The 20717-nt window shown below is 44.7% G+C and overlaps 1 protein-coding gene across 2 annotated transcripts in view; it reads right to left on the bottom strand.

The window, feature by feature from the left end:
* Positions 1–652: 652 nt before the first annotated feature.
* Positions 653–20717, bottom strand: part of lmbrd2b (LMBR1 domain containing 2b) — a 28033-nt gene continuing 7968 nt past the window's right edge. For both annotated transcript variants that reach the window (XM_083794462.1, XM_083794463.1), the window contains 15 exons: positions 18170–18271; positions 16479–16646; positions 15562–15772; positions 15290–15364; positions 14646–14759; positions 12981–13164; positions 12164–12345; positions 11316–11449; positions 7104–7209; positions 6000–6097; positions 5536–5639; positions 3987–4033; positions 3569–3701; positions 2229–2361; positions 653–1662 (listed from right to left, as the gene is read on the bottom strand). In XM_083794462.1, the coding sequence (XP_083650588.1) occupies positions 1593–1662; positions 2229–2361; positions 3569–3701; positions 3987–4033; positions 5536–5639; positions 6000–6097; positions 7104–7209; positions 11316–11449; positions 12164–12345; positions 12981–13164; positions 14646–14759; positions 15290–15364; positions 15562–15772; positions 16479–16646; positions 18170–18271 (1861 nt within the window). In that variant the 3' untranslated portion in view covers positions 653–1592. The remainder of the gene's footprint in view (positions 1663–2228; positions 2362–3568; positions 3702–3986; positions 4034–5535; positions 5640–5999; positions 6098–7103; positions 7210–11315; positions 11450–12163; positions 12346–12980; positions 13165–14645; positions 14760–15289; positions 15365–15561; positions 15773–16478; positions 16647–18169; positions 18272–20717) is intronic.

Below are 20717 nucleotides of genomic sequence, written 5' to 3'. Positions count from 1 at the left end.
AATGCAAACATCCTTTGAAAGGTCTCTTCTCTCATTTTATTGATCTCGTAGAACCAAGTATTTACAACACGTTATTACATGTAAATATAATATTTACAACATTATGTCAAGGTGGAGAAGCAAATGTCTTGTCGTTTTCAAATTAAATAAAGATATGATGGACAGATAAAATGAAAATAAAAAAACTGGCACTAAATCTTAATTTAAAACGTCCCATCTGCCATGCATGCTGACCACTGGCGTGTCTATATATGGTCATTCTGGTCAGCTGACCACCTGGTGACCAAACGGCCAACGCACAAACCGATCTAAATCGATCGGCGCTTCAACTTCAATCAGCAACACGGACATTTTGCTTCAGAATAAAAGTCAATCATAAACTCAATACGTTATAATTGCCCTCTAGAACTCAAAATAGGAATTAAAAACACATTAAATATCTATTTTATTTTCAGTACAGTTCCTATTTCACTGAATAGAGTGGGTGCAGTACGTTAGTTAGACTAGTCAACCCACCTCAAACCCTAACCTAACCATAACCGCAAGCACGGGAGCAGGCGCTAGTCCGACATGCGTCCGCTGCAGTCCCTCCCCCTTTCAGAACAACGAGTGGCCCAGCGCTACGGAGGCTCCAGGGACGAGAGTTGGCTTCGTACGACGCTTAAAAGGTCTTTAAATAAATAATTTAAGAAATGCCTATGGTCAAAATGCATTGCGATTCATTTCCTGGGCCACTCGTTGTTCTGAAAGGGGGAGGGACTGCGACGCTCTATAGAGCAGGGGTTCTCAACCTGGGCGTCGCGACTGAAGCCCCATGAAGTGCAGTGGGAGTTCGATCCCCCTAAAGATGACCTATTTCTAAAATAAATTAAATGTTTAAGGAGTTTTTAATGTTAAGTTTTAGTTGTAGAGGTCAATGATAAACGCATGTAAGACATACTTGGCTTACTAGCCATGTTGTAACAGTTACACCATCGATTCGACAGCAGTGAATGCGAGTTAGAAAACAAAACAAAAAAACTTGTAAATCAACTTTATACAAATATGACGTTCATAAATGTGACATATCTATACATACAGTGAGGAGTGTGTGTGTGCGTGCGCGCGTGCGTGCGTGGCTGCGTGCGCGTTATATATTATTCTTTTCGACAGAGATTGCAGAGTCACGACACAAGAGCCAATCAACCGATCATACAAAAGAAAACCCTCAAAAAATAATCAGGAAAAATAAAATCATCATAATTTGATTATTTAACACAAAACACTCCGATCGACCAACGTATCATTAAAGTATCATTAAAACACTCTGATCATCACCAACGTATCATTCATATTGTCTTTTCTTTTCTTTAAGTTATTCATATATTATCGTAACATTTCACTGGGCTGACGAACACTTAAATAAATATATTACAGAAACACTTCAGTACAAGAAAGAGAAAAATAACCTTCTCGACAAGGCCTTGTGATAAACACGTATTCACAGCATGTACATGTATGTAATACACACAGCATGAACATGTATGTAATACACACAGCATGTACATGTATGTAATACACGTATACACAGCTGTACGTCCTTCAGTGATTGGTCAGACGTCGTCAAAGATCCTGCTCCGGGAAGCAGAACTGGACATGGACAGATATCTTCCTGTTGTGTGTCTGGAGGAGAGAAAACGACACGTTAGCATGCTAACATGCTAACAGGCGGCTGATCACGCCACGCCTGTTCGTCTGACATTGACTTTGTATGTAACCTCTCTGACTCCCCCTAGTGTCCATCTGTCTGAATCACACCTTTACAATTAGAGTCCATTACACCCCGCCTCCAGAGTGTTACTTGGTATAATTAGACCCCGCCTCCAGAAGGTGTTACCTGGTAGAATTAGACCCCGCCTCCAGAGTGTTACCTGGTAGAATTAGACCCCGCCTTCAGAAGGTGTTACCTGGTAGAATTAGACCCCGCCTTCAGAAGGTGTTACCTGGTAGAATTAGACCCCGCCTCCAGAAGGTGTTACCTGGTAGAATTAGACCCCGCCTCCAGAGTGTTACTTGGTATAATTAGACTCCGCCTCCAGAAGCTGTTACCTGGTAGAATTAGACTCTGCCTCCAGAGTGTTACCTGGTAGAATTAGACTCCGCCTCCAGAAGCTGTTACCTGGTAGAATTAGACCCCGCCTCCAGAGTGTAACCTGGTATAAATAGACTCCGCCTCTAGAGGGTGTTACCTGGCAGAATTAGACTCCGCCTCCACAGCGTCATCGTTCAGGCTGTCAGCGTTGAAGTCGAGCGGCTCGGCGTCCTGAAGCAGCTCCACGCAGTCCTTCTCCGCACGACTTCCTGCTCGACAATATCTGGCCTCTGTTAATACGATAGAAACATCTGGTCTGTTATTACGATAGAAACATCTGGTCTGTTACTACGATAGAAACATCTGGTCTGTTACTACGATAGAAACATCTGGTCTGTTACTACGATAGAAACATCTGGTCTGTTACTACGATAGAAACATCTGGTCTGTTACTACGATAGAAACATCTGGTCTGTTACTACGATAGAAACATCTGGTCTGTTACTACGATAGAAACATCTGGTCTGTTACTACGATAGAAACATCTGGTCTGTTACTACGATAGAAACATCTGGTCTGTTACTACGATAGAAACATCTGGTCTGTTACTACGATAGAAACATCTGGTCTGTTACTACGATAGAAACATCTGGTCTGTTACTACGATAGAAACATCTGGTCTGTTAATACGATAGAAACATCTGGTCTGTTAATACGATAGAAACATCTGGTCTGTTACTACGATAGAAACATCTGGTCTGTTAATACGATAGAAACATCTGGTCTGTTATTACGATAGAAACATCTGGTCTGTTATTACGATAGAAACATCTGGTCTGTTACTACGATAGAAACATCTGGTATGTTAATACGATAGAAACATCTGGTCTGTTACTACGATAGAAACATCTGGTCTGTTACTACGATAGAAACATCTGGTCTGTTATTACGATAGAAACATCTGGTCTGTTATTACGATAGAAACATCTGGTCTGTTAATACGATAGAAACATCTGGTCTGTTACTACGATAGAAACATCTGGTCTGTTACTACGATAGAAACATCTGGTCTGTTAATACGATAGAAACATCTGGTCTGTTAATACGATAGAAACATCTGGTCTGTTAATACGATAGAAACATCTGGTCTGTTACTACGATAGAAACATCTGGCCTCTGTTATTACGATAGAAACATTGTAGTTCTACTCACTAGGTGTAATATAGGAGTTGTAGTTCTACTCACTAGCATGGGAGTTGTAGTTCTACTCACTAGGCGTAACATGGGAGTTGTAGTTCTACTCACTAGGTGTAACATGGGAGTTGTAGTTCTACTCACTAACATGGGAGTTGTATTTCTACTCACTAGGCGTAACATGGAAGTTGTAGTTCTACTCACTAGGTGTAACATGGGAGTTGTAGTTCTGCTCACTAGGCGTAACATGGAAGTTGTAGTTCTACTCACTAGGCGTAACATGGGAGTTGTAGTTCTACTCACTAGGTGTAACTTGGGAGTTGTAGTTTTCTCTCGTCTCCTTGGAGTCAGAGTGACAGTTCCTGTTTCTGGAAGGGTTGCCTTGGTTACCGTTACCTCCGTCCTCCCTGGAGCCTCCGTAGCGCTCCTTCCACTCCTGAACGCACACACACACACGCACGCGCACGCACGCACGCACACGCACACGCACACACACACACACACACACAGTCTGTCAAGATGAAGTCTGTCACTCTGTGAGTGATTGATGGAGTTATCTTCCTGGTATAAAAGAGTGATTCATAGTTATCTTCCTGGGGGGGGGGGGGGGGCAGCGTACTGTACTGTGTGTGTGTGTGTGTGTGGGGGGGGGGGGGGGGGGGGGCAGCGTACTGTACTGTGTGTGTGTGTGTGTGTGTGTGTGCGTGCGTACTGTACTCACCCTCCGTCGGTTCTCTCCGTCTTCGATCCGTTGTCGCTTCCTTTTTTCTGTGGTAAACAAAAGACAGACTCCGCCCTTAATGTGACATCACAATGAAAGACCTTATGGAGCAACCGTACAATAAAACATGTTCTCTGTTCACTCAAAGGACCCCCATCAGCCCGTGGACCCCCACGGTGTCAGGGACCCCCTTTTGAAGAGAGTGTCAGGGACCCCCTTTTGAAGAGATATGCCAGGGACCCTCATACATAAGAGAATATTTTTATGGCTGTAGTCATTTTATCAGACGCTCTTTAGAGTGAAGTTTACAGAACGCATTGGAGTCTATGGACTTTAGAGTGAAGTTTACAGAACTCATTGGAGTCTATGGACTTTAGAGTGAAGTTTACAGAACTCATTGGAGTCTATGGACTTTAGAGTGAAGTTTAAGTGAATGTTATTGGAGACTGTAGGACTACAACATACAATGTTATTGGAGACTGTAGGACTACAACATACAATGTTATTGGAGACTGTAGGACTACAACATACAATGCTATTGGAGACTGTAGGACTACAACATACAATGCTATTGGAGACTGTAGGACTACAACATACAATGTTATTGGAGACTGTAGGACTACAACATACAATGCTATTGGAGACTGTAGGACTACAACATACAATGCTATTGGAGACTGTAGGACTACAACATACAATGCTATTGGAGACTGTAGGACTACAACATACAATCCTATTGGAGACTGTAGGACTACAACATACAATGCTATTGGAGACTGTAGGACTACAACATACAATGCTATTGGAGACTGTAGGACTACAACATACAATGCTATTGGAGACTGTAGGACTACAACATACAATCCTATTGGAGACTGTAGGACTACAACATACAATGCTATTGGAGACTGTAGGACTACAACATACAATGTTATTGGAGACTGTAGGACTACAACATACAATGCTATTGGAGACTGTAGGACTACAACATACAATGCTATTGGAGACTGTAGGACTACAACATACAATGCTATTGGAGACTGTAGGACTACAACATACAATCCTATTGGAGACTGTAGGACTACAACATACAATGCTATTGGAGACTGTAGGACTACAACATACAATGCTATTGGAGACTGTAGGACTACAACATACAATCCTATTGGAGACTGTAGGACTACAACATACAATGCTATTGGAGACTGTAGGACTACAACATACAATGCTATTGGAGACTGTAGGACTACAACATACAATCCTATTGGAGACTGTAGGACTACAACATACAAGGCTATTGGAGACTGTAGGACTACAACATACAATGCTATTGGAGACTGTAGGAATACAACATACAATGCTATTGGAGACTGTAGGAATACAACATACAATGCTATTGGAGACTGTAGGAATACAACATACAATGCTATTGGAGACTGTAGGAATACAACATACAATGCTATTGGAGACTGTAGGAATACAACATACAATGCAATCAGGATCAATAACCTTGTATGAAAAGGTATTAAATACACCTTCTTAGACCAACCTCTCCGGATGAGCTCCTTTCCCTCGTCGATGAGGTCAGAGGTCATCTCGTTGTCTCCCATGAACTGCTGGAACCCCAGGAGGTTCAGAAGGCGAGTCCCCAGGCTGTGGGACATTAATAACTCCTTTAATAACACATTTAAACCCCCCAGGCTGTGGGACATTAATAACTCCTTTAATAACACATAATAACTCCTTTAATAACACGTAATAACTCCTTTATTAACACATTTAAACCCCCCAGGCTGTGGGACATTAATAACTCCTTTAATAACACATTTAAACCCCCCAGGCTGTGGGACATTAATAACTCCTTTAATAACACATTTAAACCCCCCAGGCTGTGGGACATTAATAACTCCTTTAATAACACATTTAAACCTCTGACTCTGGGGGAGGCCACAGGGATGTGTGGGTTCCAGGCTACTTGGACCCTGACTCTGGGGGAGGCCACAGGGTACTGACCTGAAGTATGTGGCGATGCAGAGGATGAGGATGAGCATCGGATAGTAGATGTAGAATCCGTTAGCGATGAAGGAGAGAACACGCAGAGAACCCATGATCTGAAACACATGTTACACACATGTTAACAATGATCTGAAACACATGTTAACAATGATCTGAAACACATGTTACACACATGTTAACAATGATCTGAAACACATGTTACACACATGTTAACAATGATCTGAAACACATGTTACACACATGTTAACAATGATCTGAAACATGTAAAACACAGAGAACCCATGATCTGAAACACATGTTACACACATGTTAACAATGATCTGAAACATGTAAAACACAGACAAGCCATGATCTGAAACACATGTTACACACATGTTAACAATGATCTGAAACACATGTTACACACATGTTAACAATGATCTGAAACACATGTTATACACATGTTAACAATGATCTGAAACACATGTTACACACATGTTAACAATGATCTGAAACACATGTTACACACATGTTAACAATGATCTGAAACACATGTTATACACATGTTAACAATGATCTGAAACACATGTTACACACATGTTAACAATGATCTGAAACACATGTTACACACATGTTAACAATGATCTGAAACACATGTTACACACATGTTAACAATGATCTGAAACACATGTTACACACATGTTAACAATGATCTGAAACACATGTTACACACATGTTAACAATGATCTGAAACACATGTTACACACATGTTAACAATGATCTGAAACATGTAAAACACAGAGAACCCATGATCTGAAACACATGTTACACACATGTTAACAATGATCTGAAACATGTAAAACACAGAGAACCCATGATCTGAAACACATGGGGAGGAGCTGTTAATTTGAAAGAAAAAAAAGCTGATTGTATTAAAGAGAACACGCTACATGTTACCAGAACGCACGATCTCTTGTGTGCGTGTGTATGTGCGTGCGTGTGTACGTGTGCGTGTGTACGTGTGTGTGTGTGTGTGTGTACGTGCGTGCGTACGTGCGTGTGTACGTGCGTGCGTGTGTACGTGCGTGCGTGTGTACGTGCGTGTGTGCGTGCGGTACGTACCGACGTGTAGGCGGTCTGCATCTTGTCCTGGTGAGAGATGGCAGAGTCCATGTGGATCAGACCCAGGAAGTTCAGGCACAGAGGAGGAGTCAGACGACAGAACAGCCTGCAGGACACAGAGGAGGAGTCAGAACACAGAGGAGGAGTCAGAACACAGAGGAGGAGTCAGAACACAGAGGAGGAGTCAGACGACAGAACAGCCTGCAGAACACAGAGGAGGAGTCAGAACACAGAGGAGGAGTCAGAACACAGAGGAGGAGTCAGAACACAGAGGAGGAGTCAGAACACAGAGGAGGAGTCAGAACACAGAGGAGGAGTCAGAACACAGAGGAGGAGTCAGAACACAGAGGAGGAGTCAGAACACAGAGGAGGAGTCAGGACACAGAGGAGGAGTCAGAACACAGAGGAGGAGTCAGAACACAGAGGAGGAGTCAGAACACAGAGGAGGAGTCAGAACACAGAGGAGGAGTCAGAACACAGAGGAGGAGTCAGAACACAGAGGAGGAGTCAGAACACAGAGGAGGAGTCAGAACACAGAGGAGGAGTCAGAACACAGAGGAGGAGTCAGAACACAGAGGAGGAGTCAGGACACAGAGGAGGAGTCAGAACACAGAGGAGGAGTCAGAACACAGAGGAGGAGTCAGAACACAGAGGAGGAGTCAGAACACAGAGGAGGAGTCAGAACACAGAGGAGGAGTCAGGACACAGAGGAGGAGTCAGAACACAGAGGAGGAGTCAGAACACAGAGGAGGAGTCAGGACACAGAGGAGGAGTCAGAACACAGAGGAGGAGTCAGAACACAGAGGAGGAGTCAGAACACAGAGGAGGAGTCAGAACACAGAGGAGGAGTCAGAACACAGAGGAGGAGTCAGAACACAGAGGAGGAGTCAGAACACAGAGGAGGAGTCAGAACACAGAGGAGGAGTCAGAACACAGAGGAGGAGTCAGAACACAGAGGAGGAGTCAGAACACAGAGGAGGAGTCAGAACACAGAACAGCCTGCTTTACCCAGAGACACTTACAGTAGGTGTCATAAATGGTGTCATAAACTAGGTGCCATAAATGGCCAACTAGTGCGCACGCAGAGCGTGCAAGTACTTTCGACCGCTACAAACTGTCAAATCCCAGTTTCTCTGTGAAGGAACGTTTGAAATGTTGAATTATTAGGTTTAACTATTTGCTACCTACCTACTTTATGCATGTAAAAAGTATTATTAAGTATGGTACAAGTTTATATAGAGAGCTACGTACTCATTGAGAGCTAGTTATACATATACTATTTATATTATGTATATGTAAATTGTAAGTTGATTAGCGGTATACTGTGGTTACTTTGCGCCATATGCACCATCCCAGCATTTTCGATGCGTATGCACCGTCCCAGCAAATGACGTAATGACTACTTGTGCCTGATACGGCAGTGGTGCCAGATTACATACATGTATACACAGGAGCATTACCTTTAATCCTCCCAACACTAAAACATATCGTCATTACGTCACCATTGAAAACCAATTACACTCTGGCATTGGGTCCTTTAATCCACATCTTTATTATGTAATCATTGAGAGCTAGTTATACACTATGTATATACGTAATGACTAGTTGTGCCTGATAAAACCAATGGTTTTCGATGGTGGCGACGTAATGACGATATGTTTTAGTGTCGGGAGGATTAAAGGTAATGCTCCTGTGTATACATGTATGTAATCTGGCACCACCAATTCTCACATGTCTCCCCCCTGCTCCGCTCCCTCCACTGGCTCCCGGTCGCTGCCCGCACAGAATACAAAACTCTGATGCTGGCATTCAAAGCAACCAAAGGTATGGCTCCCCCATATCTTACAAGTATGATTGAACCCTACAAACCCTCCCGCGCACTCAGATCAGCCAACGCAGGGAAGCTGGAAGTACCCTCACTAAAAACGCCGGGACAACGCTCCACACGTCCTAAACTCTTCTCCCTTCTGGCTCCAAAACTGTGGAATGCACTTCCCATTGCAGTCAGAACTGCAGCATCACTCCCAATCTTCCGCCGTAGCCTGAAAACCCACCTTTTCAGACTCCATCATGGCCCATAGCACTTACCCTAACCCCTTAGATAGCATTTATGTTGGCTTAGATAGCATTTTATACAGACTTATAGCATGTTATGTAGACAGCACTATAATTGTATTGTATTTAGTCATAGCACGCCATAGTACATATGTATAGCATAGTAGTAAATATGTATAGTTTATATGTATAGTGTATGTATAGTTTCATTATATAGATATTCCACTGTTACTTTCTTAGCTTACGCATGTTTCATGATAAATACTTTTATGTGATGTATTCCCATGCTTTTGTTCTTGCTTAAATGTAAGTCGCTCTGGATTAAGAGCGTCTGCTAAATGCCTAAATTGTAAATTGTAAATTGTACCACTGCCGTATCAGGCACAAGTAGTCATTACGTCATTTGCCGGGACGGTGCATACGAGTCCCGGGCGAAACTAGTACTTGCGCGCTCTGCTTGGGCAAGTAATAATACAGAGTAAACTATAGGATCATAGAATGCAGAGAGACAGTAAACTATAGGATCATAGAATGCAGAGAGACAGTAAACTATAGGATCATAGAATGCAGAGAGACAGTAAACTATAGGATCATAGAATGCAGAGAGACAGTAAACTATAGGATCATAGAATGCAGAGAGACAGTAAACTATAGGATCATAGAATGCAGAGAGACAGTAAACTATAGGATCATAGAATGCAGAGAGACAGTAAACTATAGGATCATAGAATGCAGAGAGACAGTAAACTATAGGATCATAGAATGCAGAGAGACAGTAAACTATAGGATCATAGAATGCAGAGAGACAGTAAACTATAGGATCATAGAATGCAGAGAGACAGTAAACTATAGGATCATAGAATGCAGAGAGACAGTAAACTATAGGATCATAGAATGCAGAGACAGTAAACTATAGGATCATAGAATGCATAGAGACAGTAAACTATAGGATCATAGAATGCAGAGAGACAGTAAACTATAGGATCATAGAATGCAGAGAGACAGTAAACTATAAGATCATAGAATGCAGAGACAGTAAACTATAGGATCATAGAATGCAGAGAGACAGTAAACTATAAGATCATAGAATGCAGAGAGACAGTAAACTATAGCCTCATAGAATGCAGAGAGACAGTAAACTATAAGATCATAGAATGCAGAGAGACAGTAAACTATAGCCTCATAGAATGCAGAGAGACAGTAAACTATAAGATCATATAATGCAGAGAGACAGTGTCGCGTCTCAGTAAACTATAGGATCATAGAATGCAGAGAGACAGTAAACTATAGGATCATAGAACAGCAATGCAAAAATAAACAGATCTACAAGCTCTCAACGCGTAGAGAACGGCACTGCAAAAACAGGCAGGACGCGACGCCTTGAGAGCCTGTGGATCAGCAGCAGCATGGGGGCCGGCGCTCCGAGCCTCCGACGCCGGTGCGGGGAGGCAAGACTTCTCCGGGGAGGAGGAGAAGTTACTAGGGTAAGGACAGGCTCTTATACTCTAAGGGCAGGCAGGCTACATGTTGCTGCGGCTAACAACACTGTCACCAGCCAGTGGTTGTGATGTTAGCTTGGCTTGCAGCTGCTTGTCCGTTCCAACTTCACTCCATCTCCACCTGTAACCTATTTCTTATTTTGTTACCCTGGCTGCGCAGCTTGCGTTGCAAAAACAGACGGATCTACAAGCTCTCAACGCATGCGCTGCAAAAACAAGGCAGGACGCAGCGCCTTGAGAGCTTGTAGATTTGGCTTTTTTGCGACCTGCAGTGAGCTGTTCTCACTTTACTTTTATGACACGAATATATCGTCCATCGGCGATTTTTGGACAGACGATGGGCGATTGAAAATAATTGGCATATCGCCCAACCTTAAGGTCCGTCTGTCTGTCCGTCTGTACTCACATGCCACTGAACTGCAGGCTGTAGGCTGTAGGCTGATCTCAGGTCAGAATACTCACATGCCACTGAACTGCAGGCTGTAGGCTGATCTCAGGTCAGAATACTCACATGCCACTGAACTGCAGGCTGTAGGCTGATCTCAGGTCAGAATACTCACATGCCACTGAACTGCAAGCTGTAGGCTGATCTCAGGTCAGAATACTCACATGCCACTGAACTGCAAGCTGTAGGCTGATCTCAGGTCAGAATACTCACATGCCACTGAACTGCAGGCTGTAGGCGTCCGTCTGGTGGTGCGTTGCCAGGTAGTAGTAGTTAAAGACTCGGATGCGGAACACGGTGGAATACACGCAGGTGCACAGGAAGAAGATGGTGACGAAGCACGCCATCTGGTGGATGGATTGATTGATTGATTACAAGAGGGTCCACCTCTTCAATTCATCAAAAACAAATAGACATTTCTATATAGTTAACCCATTCTGACCTGAGATCAGATTATATAAACGTCTTCTACATCCTGACAGTTTTCTGATAAAGCTATGTTTCTATGTCAGTCGTTCTTCGATTTTTTTTAAATAGCAGACCTACAAGCTCGTATCGCGCCACTCGGTGGCGCGATATGAGCTTGTAGATCTGCTATTTTTAAATAGCTAAAGCACGACATGATGCCAACACCAAAATGGGTTCCCGTTCAGAATGGGTTAAAGAACAGAACAGGAATTCATCATAAAGGAGGTAAAAAGGGAAAAGATACATAATACAGTGAGGGGAAAAAGGGGTGGGGGGGGGGGGGGATTCAGATTTTACGGGGGCCAGTTTCGAATTGCAGCCGTCCGTAGGTGCCCTTTGAGAGCGGTTTTGAAGGAGTCAAGGGATTCACATGTCTTAATGACTGTTGGTAGGGCGTTCCACATTTTGGTGGCATAGGAGCGAAATGAATTTGTGCCGAATCTGGGCTGTCCAAGGTTCGTTGAGCTCCCTCGGGTGTTGCGGGTGTGTACAGATAGTTGTAGTCCCTCTCGGAGGCCATAGTTGTAGTTTTCTCACCTCGACGTACAGATAGTTGTAGTCCCTCTCGGAGGCCATAGTTGTAGTTTTCTCACCTCGATGTACAGATAGTTGTAGTCCCTCTCGGCCAGCTGGATGAAGACGGCGAACAGCGACAGGACGGGCCGAGGGCTGAAGAAGGTGCACTCTGACCACACCACGGCCACGGAGAACAGCGTGAGCACCGCGGACAGAGCCCTGTGGAACCACTGCTTCAGCAGGCACTGCCAGTACCATTCTGAAACCCACAGAGACATAGAACCCTTTAGCAAGGCACTGCCAGTACCATTCTGAAACCCAGACATAGAACCCTTTAGCAAGGCACTGCCAGTACCACTCTGAAACCCAGACATAGAACCCTTTAGCAAGGCACTGCCAGTACCACTCTGAAACCCACAGAGACATAGAACCCTTTAGCAAGGCACTGCCAGTACCACTCTGAAACCCAGACATAGAACCCTTTAGCAAGGCACTGCCAGTACCACTCTGAAACCCAGACATAGAACCCTTTAGCAAGGCACTGCCAGTACCATTCTGAAACCCAGACATAGAACCCTTTAGCAAGGCACTGCCAGTACCACTCTGACACCCACAGGACATAGAACCCTTTAGCAAGGCACTGCAGTACACACTCTGACACCCACAGAGACATAGAACCCTTTAGCAAGGCACTGCCAGTACCATTCTGACACCCAGACATAGCATTTTCATGACGATAAAATGTCCATCGACTCACTTACAGTAGGTGTACAGAGGACATACTGACCTATGGTAGGTGTACAGAGGTATATACTAACCTATGGTAGGTGTACAGAGGTATATACTAACCTACGGTAGCAGGTTTCCGGCTCGAAGGACCAACCTTGCACTCACCTACAGTTGGTGTATAGAGGTATCTGCTGAACCAGCCAGCAGGCTCCGCCTCGGGGAAGCTGTGGACGAACACGTGGGAGGAGCTGCTCTCGTTCTTGGCCACGTCCTCCAGGTGTATGGCCTGCTGTAGGAGGATCTGCCACTGGACCCTGGTCCTGTTGTGTCTCTGCACCGCGTAGATCACCTGCACACACGCACACACACGCAGGCGCACACACGCACACACACACACACGCACACACACAGGATTTGTGATGATTGTTTTTCCCTGTGCCCTGGGCGAGCTACTCGAGCCCAAACTGTTTCTTCAGGAACAGTGTGATCTAGTTATTATTAATGTTGTATTAACCCATTTTGACCTGAGATCAGAACAGTGTGATCTAGTTATTATTAATGTTGTATTAACCCATTTTGACCTGAGATCAGATTCTAAAAATGTCTGTTTGAAAATGACAGTCGTTCTTCGATATTTCAAAAAAACATTTCAATAGCTAAAGCATAACACAATGCCAACACTCTAATCACCCAGGGTCATTTGGAACAATTACATCAGAGCGCCCAGCGATTAGCAGCTTCAGAGCCCATGTCAAGGTGGCACAGACGCCATCTTGTTTATGCTAGATAGCATCCAAATCACCACCCGGAGGATCGCCGACTACGCGAGGTATGGTTACTTCTAAAGGCCTATTCATAGTCTGGATTTTCGGTGGTGAGGTGACCACCGCTCCGGTGGTGAGCTGACCACCGGAGCTGAAATAACGTTGAGCGGTGGTGAGTAAAAACAGAGAGGGCTGGAGCGGTGGCGGTGGTTTGCTCTTCACCGCGGCTCGTGACGTCATGTTGTAGTTCGGTGGTCACCTCAGTGACGTCATGTTGTAGTTCGGTGGTCACCTCAGTGACGTCATGTTGTAGTTCGGTGTGGTCACCTCACCACCGAAAATCCAGACTATGTATGAGCCTTAACGCGACTCGCGACTGGCCGTCAAGAACATAATCTTCGGTTAGAATCGGAATCATTGATTTAGATTCAGAGTTATTAGTGTTTTTTAGATTTTTAATCCCATCCATTAATTACCAGTTAGACTCTTCTCACTAGGGTGGGTATCTGCTGGTTCTGGCTCGAAGGACCACTATGCACTTTAGTTTAATTACCAGTTTGTGTAGTTTCACCAGACTCTTCTCACTAGGGTAGGTGTTGTGATAGTTTAATTACCTGTTTATGTACTTTCACCAGACTCTTCTCACTAGGGTAGGTGTTTATTTACCAGTTTGTGTCGTTTCACCAGACTCTTCTCACTAGGGTAGGTGTTTAATTACCTGTTTATGTAGTTTCACCAGACTCTTCTCACTAGGGTAGGTGTTGTGATAGTTTAATTACCTGTTTATGTAGTTTCACCAGACTCTTCTCACTAGGGTAGGTGTTTATTTACCAGTTTGTGTCGTTTCACCAGACTCTTCTCACTAGGGTAGGTGTTGTGATAGTTTAATTACCTGTTTATGTAGTTTCACCAGACTCTTCTCACTAGGGTAGGTGTTGTGATAGTTTAATTACCTGTTTATGTAGTTTCACCAGACTCTTCTCACTAGGGTAGGTGTTTAATTACCTGTTTATGTAGTTTCACCAGACTCTTCTCACTAGGGTAGGTGTTGTGATAGTTTATTTACCTGTTTATGTAGTTTCACCAGACTCTTCTCACTAGGGTAGGTGTTGTGTTTGTCGTCAAAGTCTTCATAGTCGTCCATGTTTCGGCCCATCTTCTCCTGGTAGTCCAGCGGACACTAGGGGGCAGCAGAACGCCGTCAATACCATCTCCCTATTGCAGTGGTTCCCAAACGTGGGGTCCTGGGAAACCCAGGGGTTCCTTGAGGGAGTTCCAGGGGGTCCCCAGCTAAATGATAGTTTGGAACCAAATGGACCCTTATGGGTCTGTAACTCTGAGTGTACACAAATGGAACCAAATGGACCCTTATGGGTCTGTAACTCTGAGAGTGTACAAATGGAACCAAATGGAATATAAATTGGGGTCCCAGAGATGGACATGGAAATTAAACTGTTTCATATTGAAGGAAATTAAAGTACATTAATTGATGGAGAATTCCGTCAGAGGCAGACAATGGTTGGATTTTAATTGACGGAATACTCCGTCAAAGGCAGCAAATAAAATAATAAATAAAAAGTGACCTTCTTCAGAATGGTAATAATAATAATAATAATAATAATAATAAAAAATAAAAAGGTACCTTCTTCAGAATGGTAATAATAATAATAATAATAATAATAATAATAATAATAATAAATAAAAAGGTACCTTCTTCAGAATGGTGTCGATGTACTTCCTCAGAGGATGGTTGTACTTGATGGACTCACTGATCTTTCTCACTTCCTGGAACAGAACACAGTCCTGGAGTTAGGCGTGCGTGCGTCCGTGACCCATAGGTTTATCGCCATGTGTGTGTGTGTGTGTGTGTGGGTGTGTGTGTTTGTGCGTGTGTGCGTATGTGCGTGGGTGCGTGGGTGCGTGTGTGCGTGCGTGTGTGTGTGTCCGTGACCCACAGACGAGGTCCCGACCCACAGCTTTACCTCCATCACGTCCTCCAGGGTCTCCTGGGCGTCGGCCTTCTCCGTCATCAGCTTGGCCGCCTTGAAGTAGGTCTTGACCAGCAGGTGGCCCCGGCGGGACGAGTCCCAGTAGGAGCGCGGGATCTCCACCAGGCCGTAACCCAACAGCAGCACCAGCAGGAACAGACCCCACGTGTTGGCCGCCGTTATCCCCACTGTCTGGAGCTCATACCTGGAACAACAGACCCCAGGACAGCTGTTACTGTCTGGATTCATACCTGGAACAACAGACCCCAGGTTTTAACAACAGACCCCAGGACAGCCGTTACTGTCTGGAGCTCATACCTGGAACAACAGACCCCAGGTTTTAACAACAGACCCCAGGACAGCTGTTACTGTCTGGAGCTCATACCTGGAACAACAGACCCCAGGTGTTAACAACAGACAGCTGCCACCCAGGCAGCAGGTTCCCGGCTCGGAGGACCACAGTAAACGGGGTGTTCTGTTCATACTGACCATGACAGCAGTAAACGGGGTGTTCATACTGACCATGACAGAAGGACCACAGTAAACGGGGTGTTCATACTGACCATGACAGAAGGACCACAGTAAACGGGGTGTTCATACTGACCATGACAGAAGGACCACAGTAAACGGGGTGTTCATACTGACCATGACAGAAGGACCACAGTAAACGGGGTGTTCATACTGACCATGACATCTGGTTCCCGGCCTCGGAGGACCACAGTAAACGAGGTGTTCATACTGACCATGACAGCTGGTTCCCGGCTCGGAGGACCACAGTAAACGAGGTGTTCATACTGACCATGACATCTGGTTCCCGGCTCGGAGGACCACAGTAAACGGGGTGTTCATACTGACCATGACAGCTGGTTCCCGGCTCGGAGGACCACAGTAAACAGGGTGTTCATACTGACCATGACAGCTGCCACTCGGGGTGCACGGCCACGTAGATGAGCAGCGAGCCGAAGATCAGCAGGTAGGTTCCGTAGTAGATGGCGTTCTCGATCAGCGCCGTCTTGATCTTCCCGGCGATGGAGAACCCTCCGGAGCGAGCGTAGGACTGCATGAAGGGCAGCAGCAGCCTGGAGGGTAACATTAACACCATTTAGTCTCTGGAGGGTAACATTAAGACCATTTAGTCTCTGGAGGGTAACATTAACACCATTTAGTCTCTGGAGGGTAACATTAACACCATTTAGTCTTAAGAGCCTTGCAAACGTAAAGCGAGGAACGCAGGCGTTGCTGCCTGGATCAACGACAGGTCTCCTCCAGGTCTGTTGAAGAGCGGCGCGACGACGCAAGCGTAAAAAAAAAGCGAAACAGAATCCAGGTCTGGTGAGTCGCGGGGGGGGGGGCGTGTGCACGTAACGAGCACGTGCGCAACAAATTCACAGGACCGCGTTTACGTAAATACGCTTGCGTTGTCGCACCGCGACTTCTCAGAGCAAAAACGCAGGTCTTGTTGATAATGAACTATAGGCGCGTTTCATGTCTCCCCATTTGCAAGCCCCTTTAGAGTGTAGGACTGGAGGTAACATTAACACCATTTAGTCCCAGGGGTACGGCCCGACAAGACTATGGCTTCTCCCCAACCACTTTTAGGATCGGACAGGACATGAGCTACGGACACTCAAAAAAGAAAAAAGGAAAGGAAAAGAAAAGAAGATGGAAGCTATGTGTGCTATGTATGAACTGTCATGTCCTCCTTCAGAAAATAAACTGAACTGAAGTGTAGGACAGGTACTGTACCTGTAAGAGTACCTGCCTTCATGGTGGAGACAATAAAACATACTCTCTCCCCATGCCTTCAGCCTGGTGGAGACAATAAAACATACTCTCTCCCCATGCCTTCAGCCTGGTGGAGACAATAAAACATACTCTCTCCCCATGCCTTCAGCCTGGTGGAGACAATAAAACATACTCTCTCCCCATGCCTTCAGCCTGGTGGAGACAATAAAACATACTCTCTCCCCATGCCTTCATGGTGGAGACTATAAAACATACTCTCTCCCCATACCTTCGGCCTGGTGGAGACAATAAAACATACTCTCTCCCCATGCCTTCGGCCTGGTGGAGACAATAAAACATACTCTCTCCCCATGCCTTCGGCCTGGTGGAGACAATAAAACATACTCTCTCCCCATGCCTTCAGCCTGGTGGAGACAATAAAACATACTCTCTCCCCATGCCTTCAGCCTGGTGGAGACAATAAAACATACTCTCTCCCCATGCCTTCAGCCTGGTGGAGACAATAAAACATACTCTCTCCCCATGCCTTCGTCCTGGTGGAGACAATAAAACACTCTCTCCCCATGCCTTCAGCCTGGTGGAGACAATAAAACATACTCTCTCCCCATGCCTTCATGGTGGAGACTATAAAACATACTCTCTCCCCATACCTTCGGCCTGGTGGAGACAATAAAACATACTCTCTCCCCATGCCTTCGGCCTGGTGGAGACAATAAAACATACTCTCTCCCCATGCCTTCGGCCTGGTGGAGACAATAAAACATATTCTCTCCCCATGCCTTCGGCCTGGTGGAGACAGTAAAACATACTCTCTCCCCATGCCTTCGGCCTGGTGGAGACGATAACAATAACTCACCATGTGAGACACTGCGAGGTCCAGTAGACGACTCTCCAGAACACCGGCATGATTCCGTCAGGAACGTAACTCCATGGTTTATAACAAGGCTTAATGATGACACTGTAACATAGAATCATGTTTACTAGATTATAACACAAGGCTTAATGATGACACTGTAACATAGAATCATGTTTACTAGATTATAACACAAGGCTTAATGACCACACTGTAACATAGAATCATGTTTACCAGATTATAACACAAGGCTTAATGACCACACTGTAACATAGAATCATGTTTACTAGATTATAACACAAGGCTTAATGACCACACTGTAACATAGAATCATGTTTACTAGATTATAACACAAGGCTTAATGACCACACTGTAACATAGAATCATGTTTACCAGATTATAACACAAGGCTTAATGACCACACTGTAACATAGAATCATGTTTACTAGATTATAACTCCATGGTTTATAATGACATTATAGAATCACGTTTACTGTATCGTCGTACATGTCCAGTTATAATAAATATATTTTTAAATCTCTATGGGGAAAAATCACACCTGTGTGAAGTGAGGGGCACTCTTATCATCGTACACCATCCATTCATTGTCACTATAGCTGAATATAGGAGGGGCTAGCACCCTATAAATCTACACTATAGCTGAATATAGGAGGGGCTAGCGCCCTATAAATCTACACTATAGCTGAATATAGGAGGGGCTAGCGCCCTATAAATCTACACTATAGCTGAATATAGGAGGGGCTAGCGCCCTATAAATCTACACTATAGCTGAATATAGGAGGGGCTAGCGCCCTATAAATCTACTCTATAGCTGAATATAGGAGGGGCTAGCACCCTATAAATCTACACTATAGCTGAATATAGGAGGGGCTAGCGCCCTATAAATCTACACTATAGCTGAATATAGGAGGGGCTAGCGCCCTATAAATCTACACTATAGCTGAATATAGGAGGGGCTAGCGCCCTATAAATCTACACTATAGCTGAATATAGGAGGGGCTAGCGCCCTATAAATCTACACTATAGCTGAATATAGGAGGGGCTAGCGCCCTATAAATCTAAACTATAGCTGAATATAGGAGGGGCTAGCGCCCTATAAATCTACACTATAGCTGAATATAGGAGGGGCTAGCGCCCTATAAATCTACCCTATAGCTGAATATAGGAGGGGCTAGCGCCCTATAAATCTACACTATAGCTGAATATAGGAGGGGCTAGCGCCCTATAAATCTACACTATAGCTGAATATAGGAGGGGCTAGCGCCCTATAAATCTACACTATAGCTGAATATAGGAGGGGCTAGCGCCCTATAAATCTACACTATAGCTGAATATAGGAGGGGCTAGCGCCCTATAAATCTACACTAATAGCTGAATATAGGAGGGGCTAGCGCCCTATAAATCTACACTATAGCTGAATATAGGAGGGGCTAGCGCCCTATAAATCTACACTATAGCTGAATATAGGAGGGGCTAGCGCCCTATAAATCTACACTATAGCTGAATATAGGAGGGGCTAGCGCCCTATAAATCTACACTATAGCTGAATATAGGAGGGGCTAGCGCCCTATAAATCTACACTATAGCTGAATATAGGAGGGGCTAGCGCCCTATAAATCTACACTATAGCTGAATATAGGAGGGGCTAGCGCCCTATAAATCTACACTATAGCTGAATATAGGAGGGGCTAGCGCCCTGTAAATCTACACTATAGCTGAATATAGGAGGGGCTAGCGCCCTATAAATCTACACTATAGCTGAATATAGGAGGGGCTAGCGCCCTATAAATCTACACTATAGCTGAATATAGGAGGGGCTAGCGCCCTATAAATCTACACTATAGCTGAATATAGGAGGGGCTAGCGCCCTATAAATCTACACTATAGCTGAATATAGATGAATTGGAGAGTTTTAAGTGGGCCCCACTGCTATGCTCTGATTGGAAAATCAATAGTGAAAAAATAAAGGTCACAGTCTTTGGATGTAGAAAAGCTGATATCAGCAAATTAAAGTTTGTCTGTAATGGAGTCACATGTGAAATCTGGGGGTTCGAAAAACTAGAAAAATTACATCTTAAATTTCTCAAGTATATCCTAAAAGTTAAAACAACTACCTGTAGTAATATGGTGTATGGTGAGCTGGGGAGGTACCCAATTTGTATCGCTGTCTAAAAGAGACTTATCGGGTACTGGGCCCGGTTGATCGAAGGAAAAGAGACTTATCGGGTACTGGGCCCGGTTGATCGAAGGAAAAGAGACTTATCGGGTACTGGGCCCGGTTGATCGAAGGAAAAGAGACTTATCGGGTACTGGGCCCGGTTGATCGAAGGAAAAGAGACTTATCGGGTACTGGGCCCGGTTGATCGAAGGAAAAGAGACTTATCGGGTACTGGGCCCGGTTGATCGAAGGAAAAGAGACTTATCGGGTACTGGGCCCGGTTGATCGAAGGAAAAGAGACTTATCGGGTACTGGGCCCGGTTGATCGAAGGAAAAGAGACTTATCGGGTACTGGGCCCGGTTGATCGAAGG

This window comes from Protomyctophum parallelum (genome assembly GCF_964188405.1).
Source record: "Protomyctophum parallelum genome assembly, chromosome: 21".
Taxonomy (NCBI): Eukaryota; Metazoa; Chordata; class Actinopteri; order Myctophiformes; family Myctophidae; genus Protomyctophum; species Protomyctophum parallelum.
The sequence above is the reverse complement of the archived record's forward strand: the minus strand, read 5'-3'. Positions and strand labels throughout refer to the sequence as shown.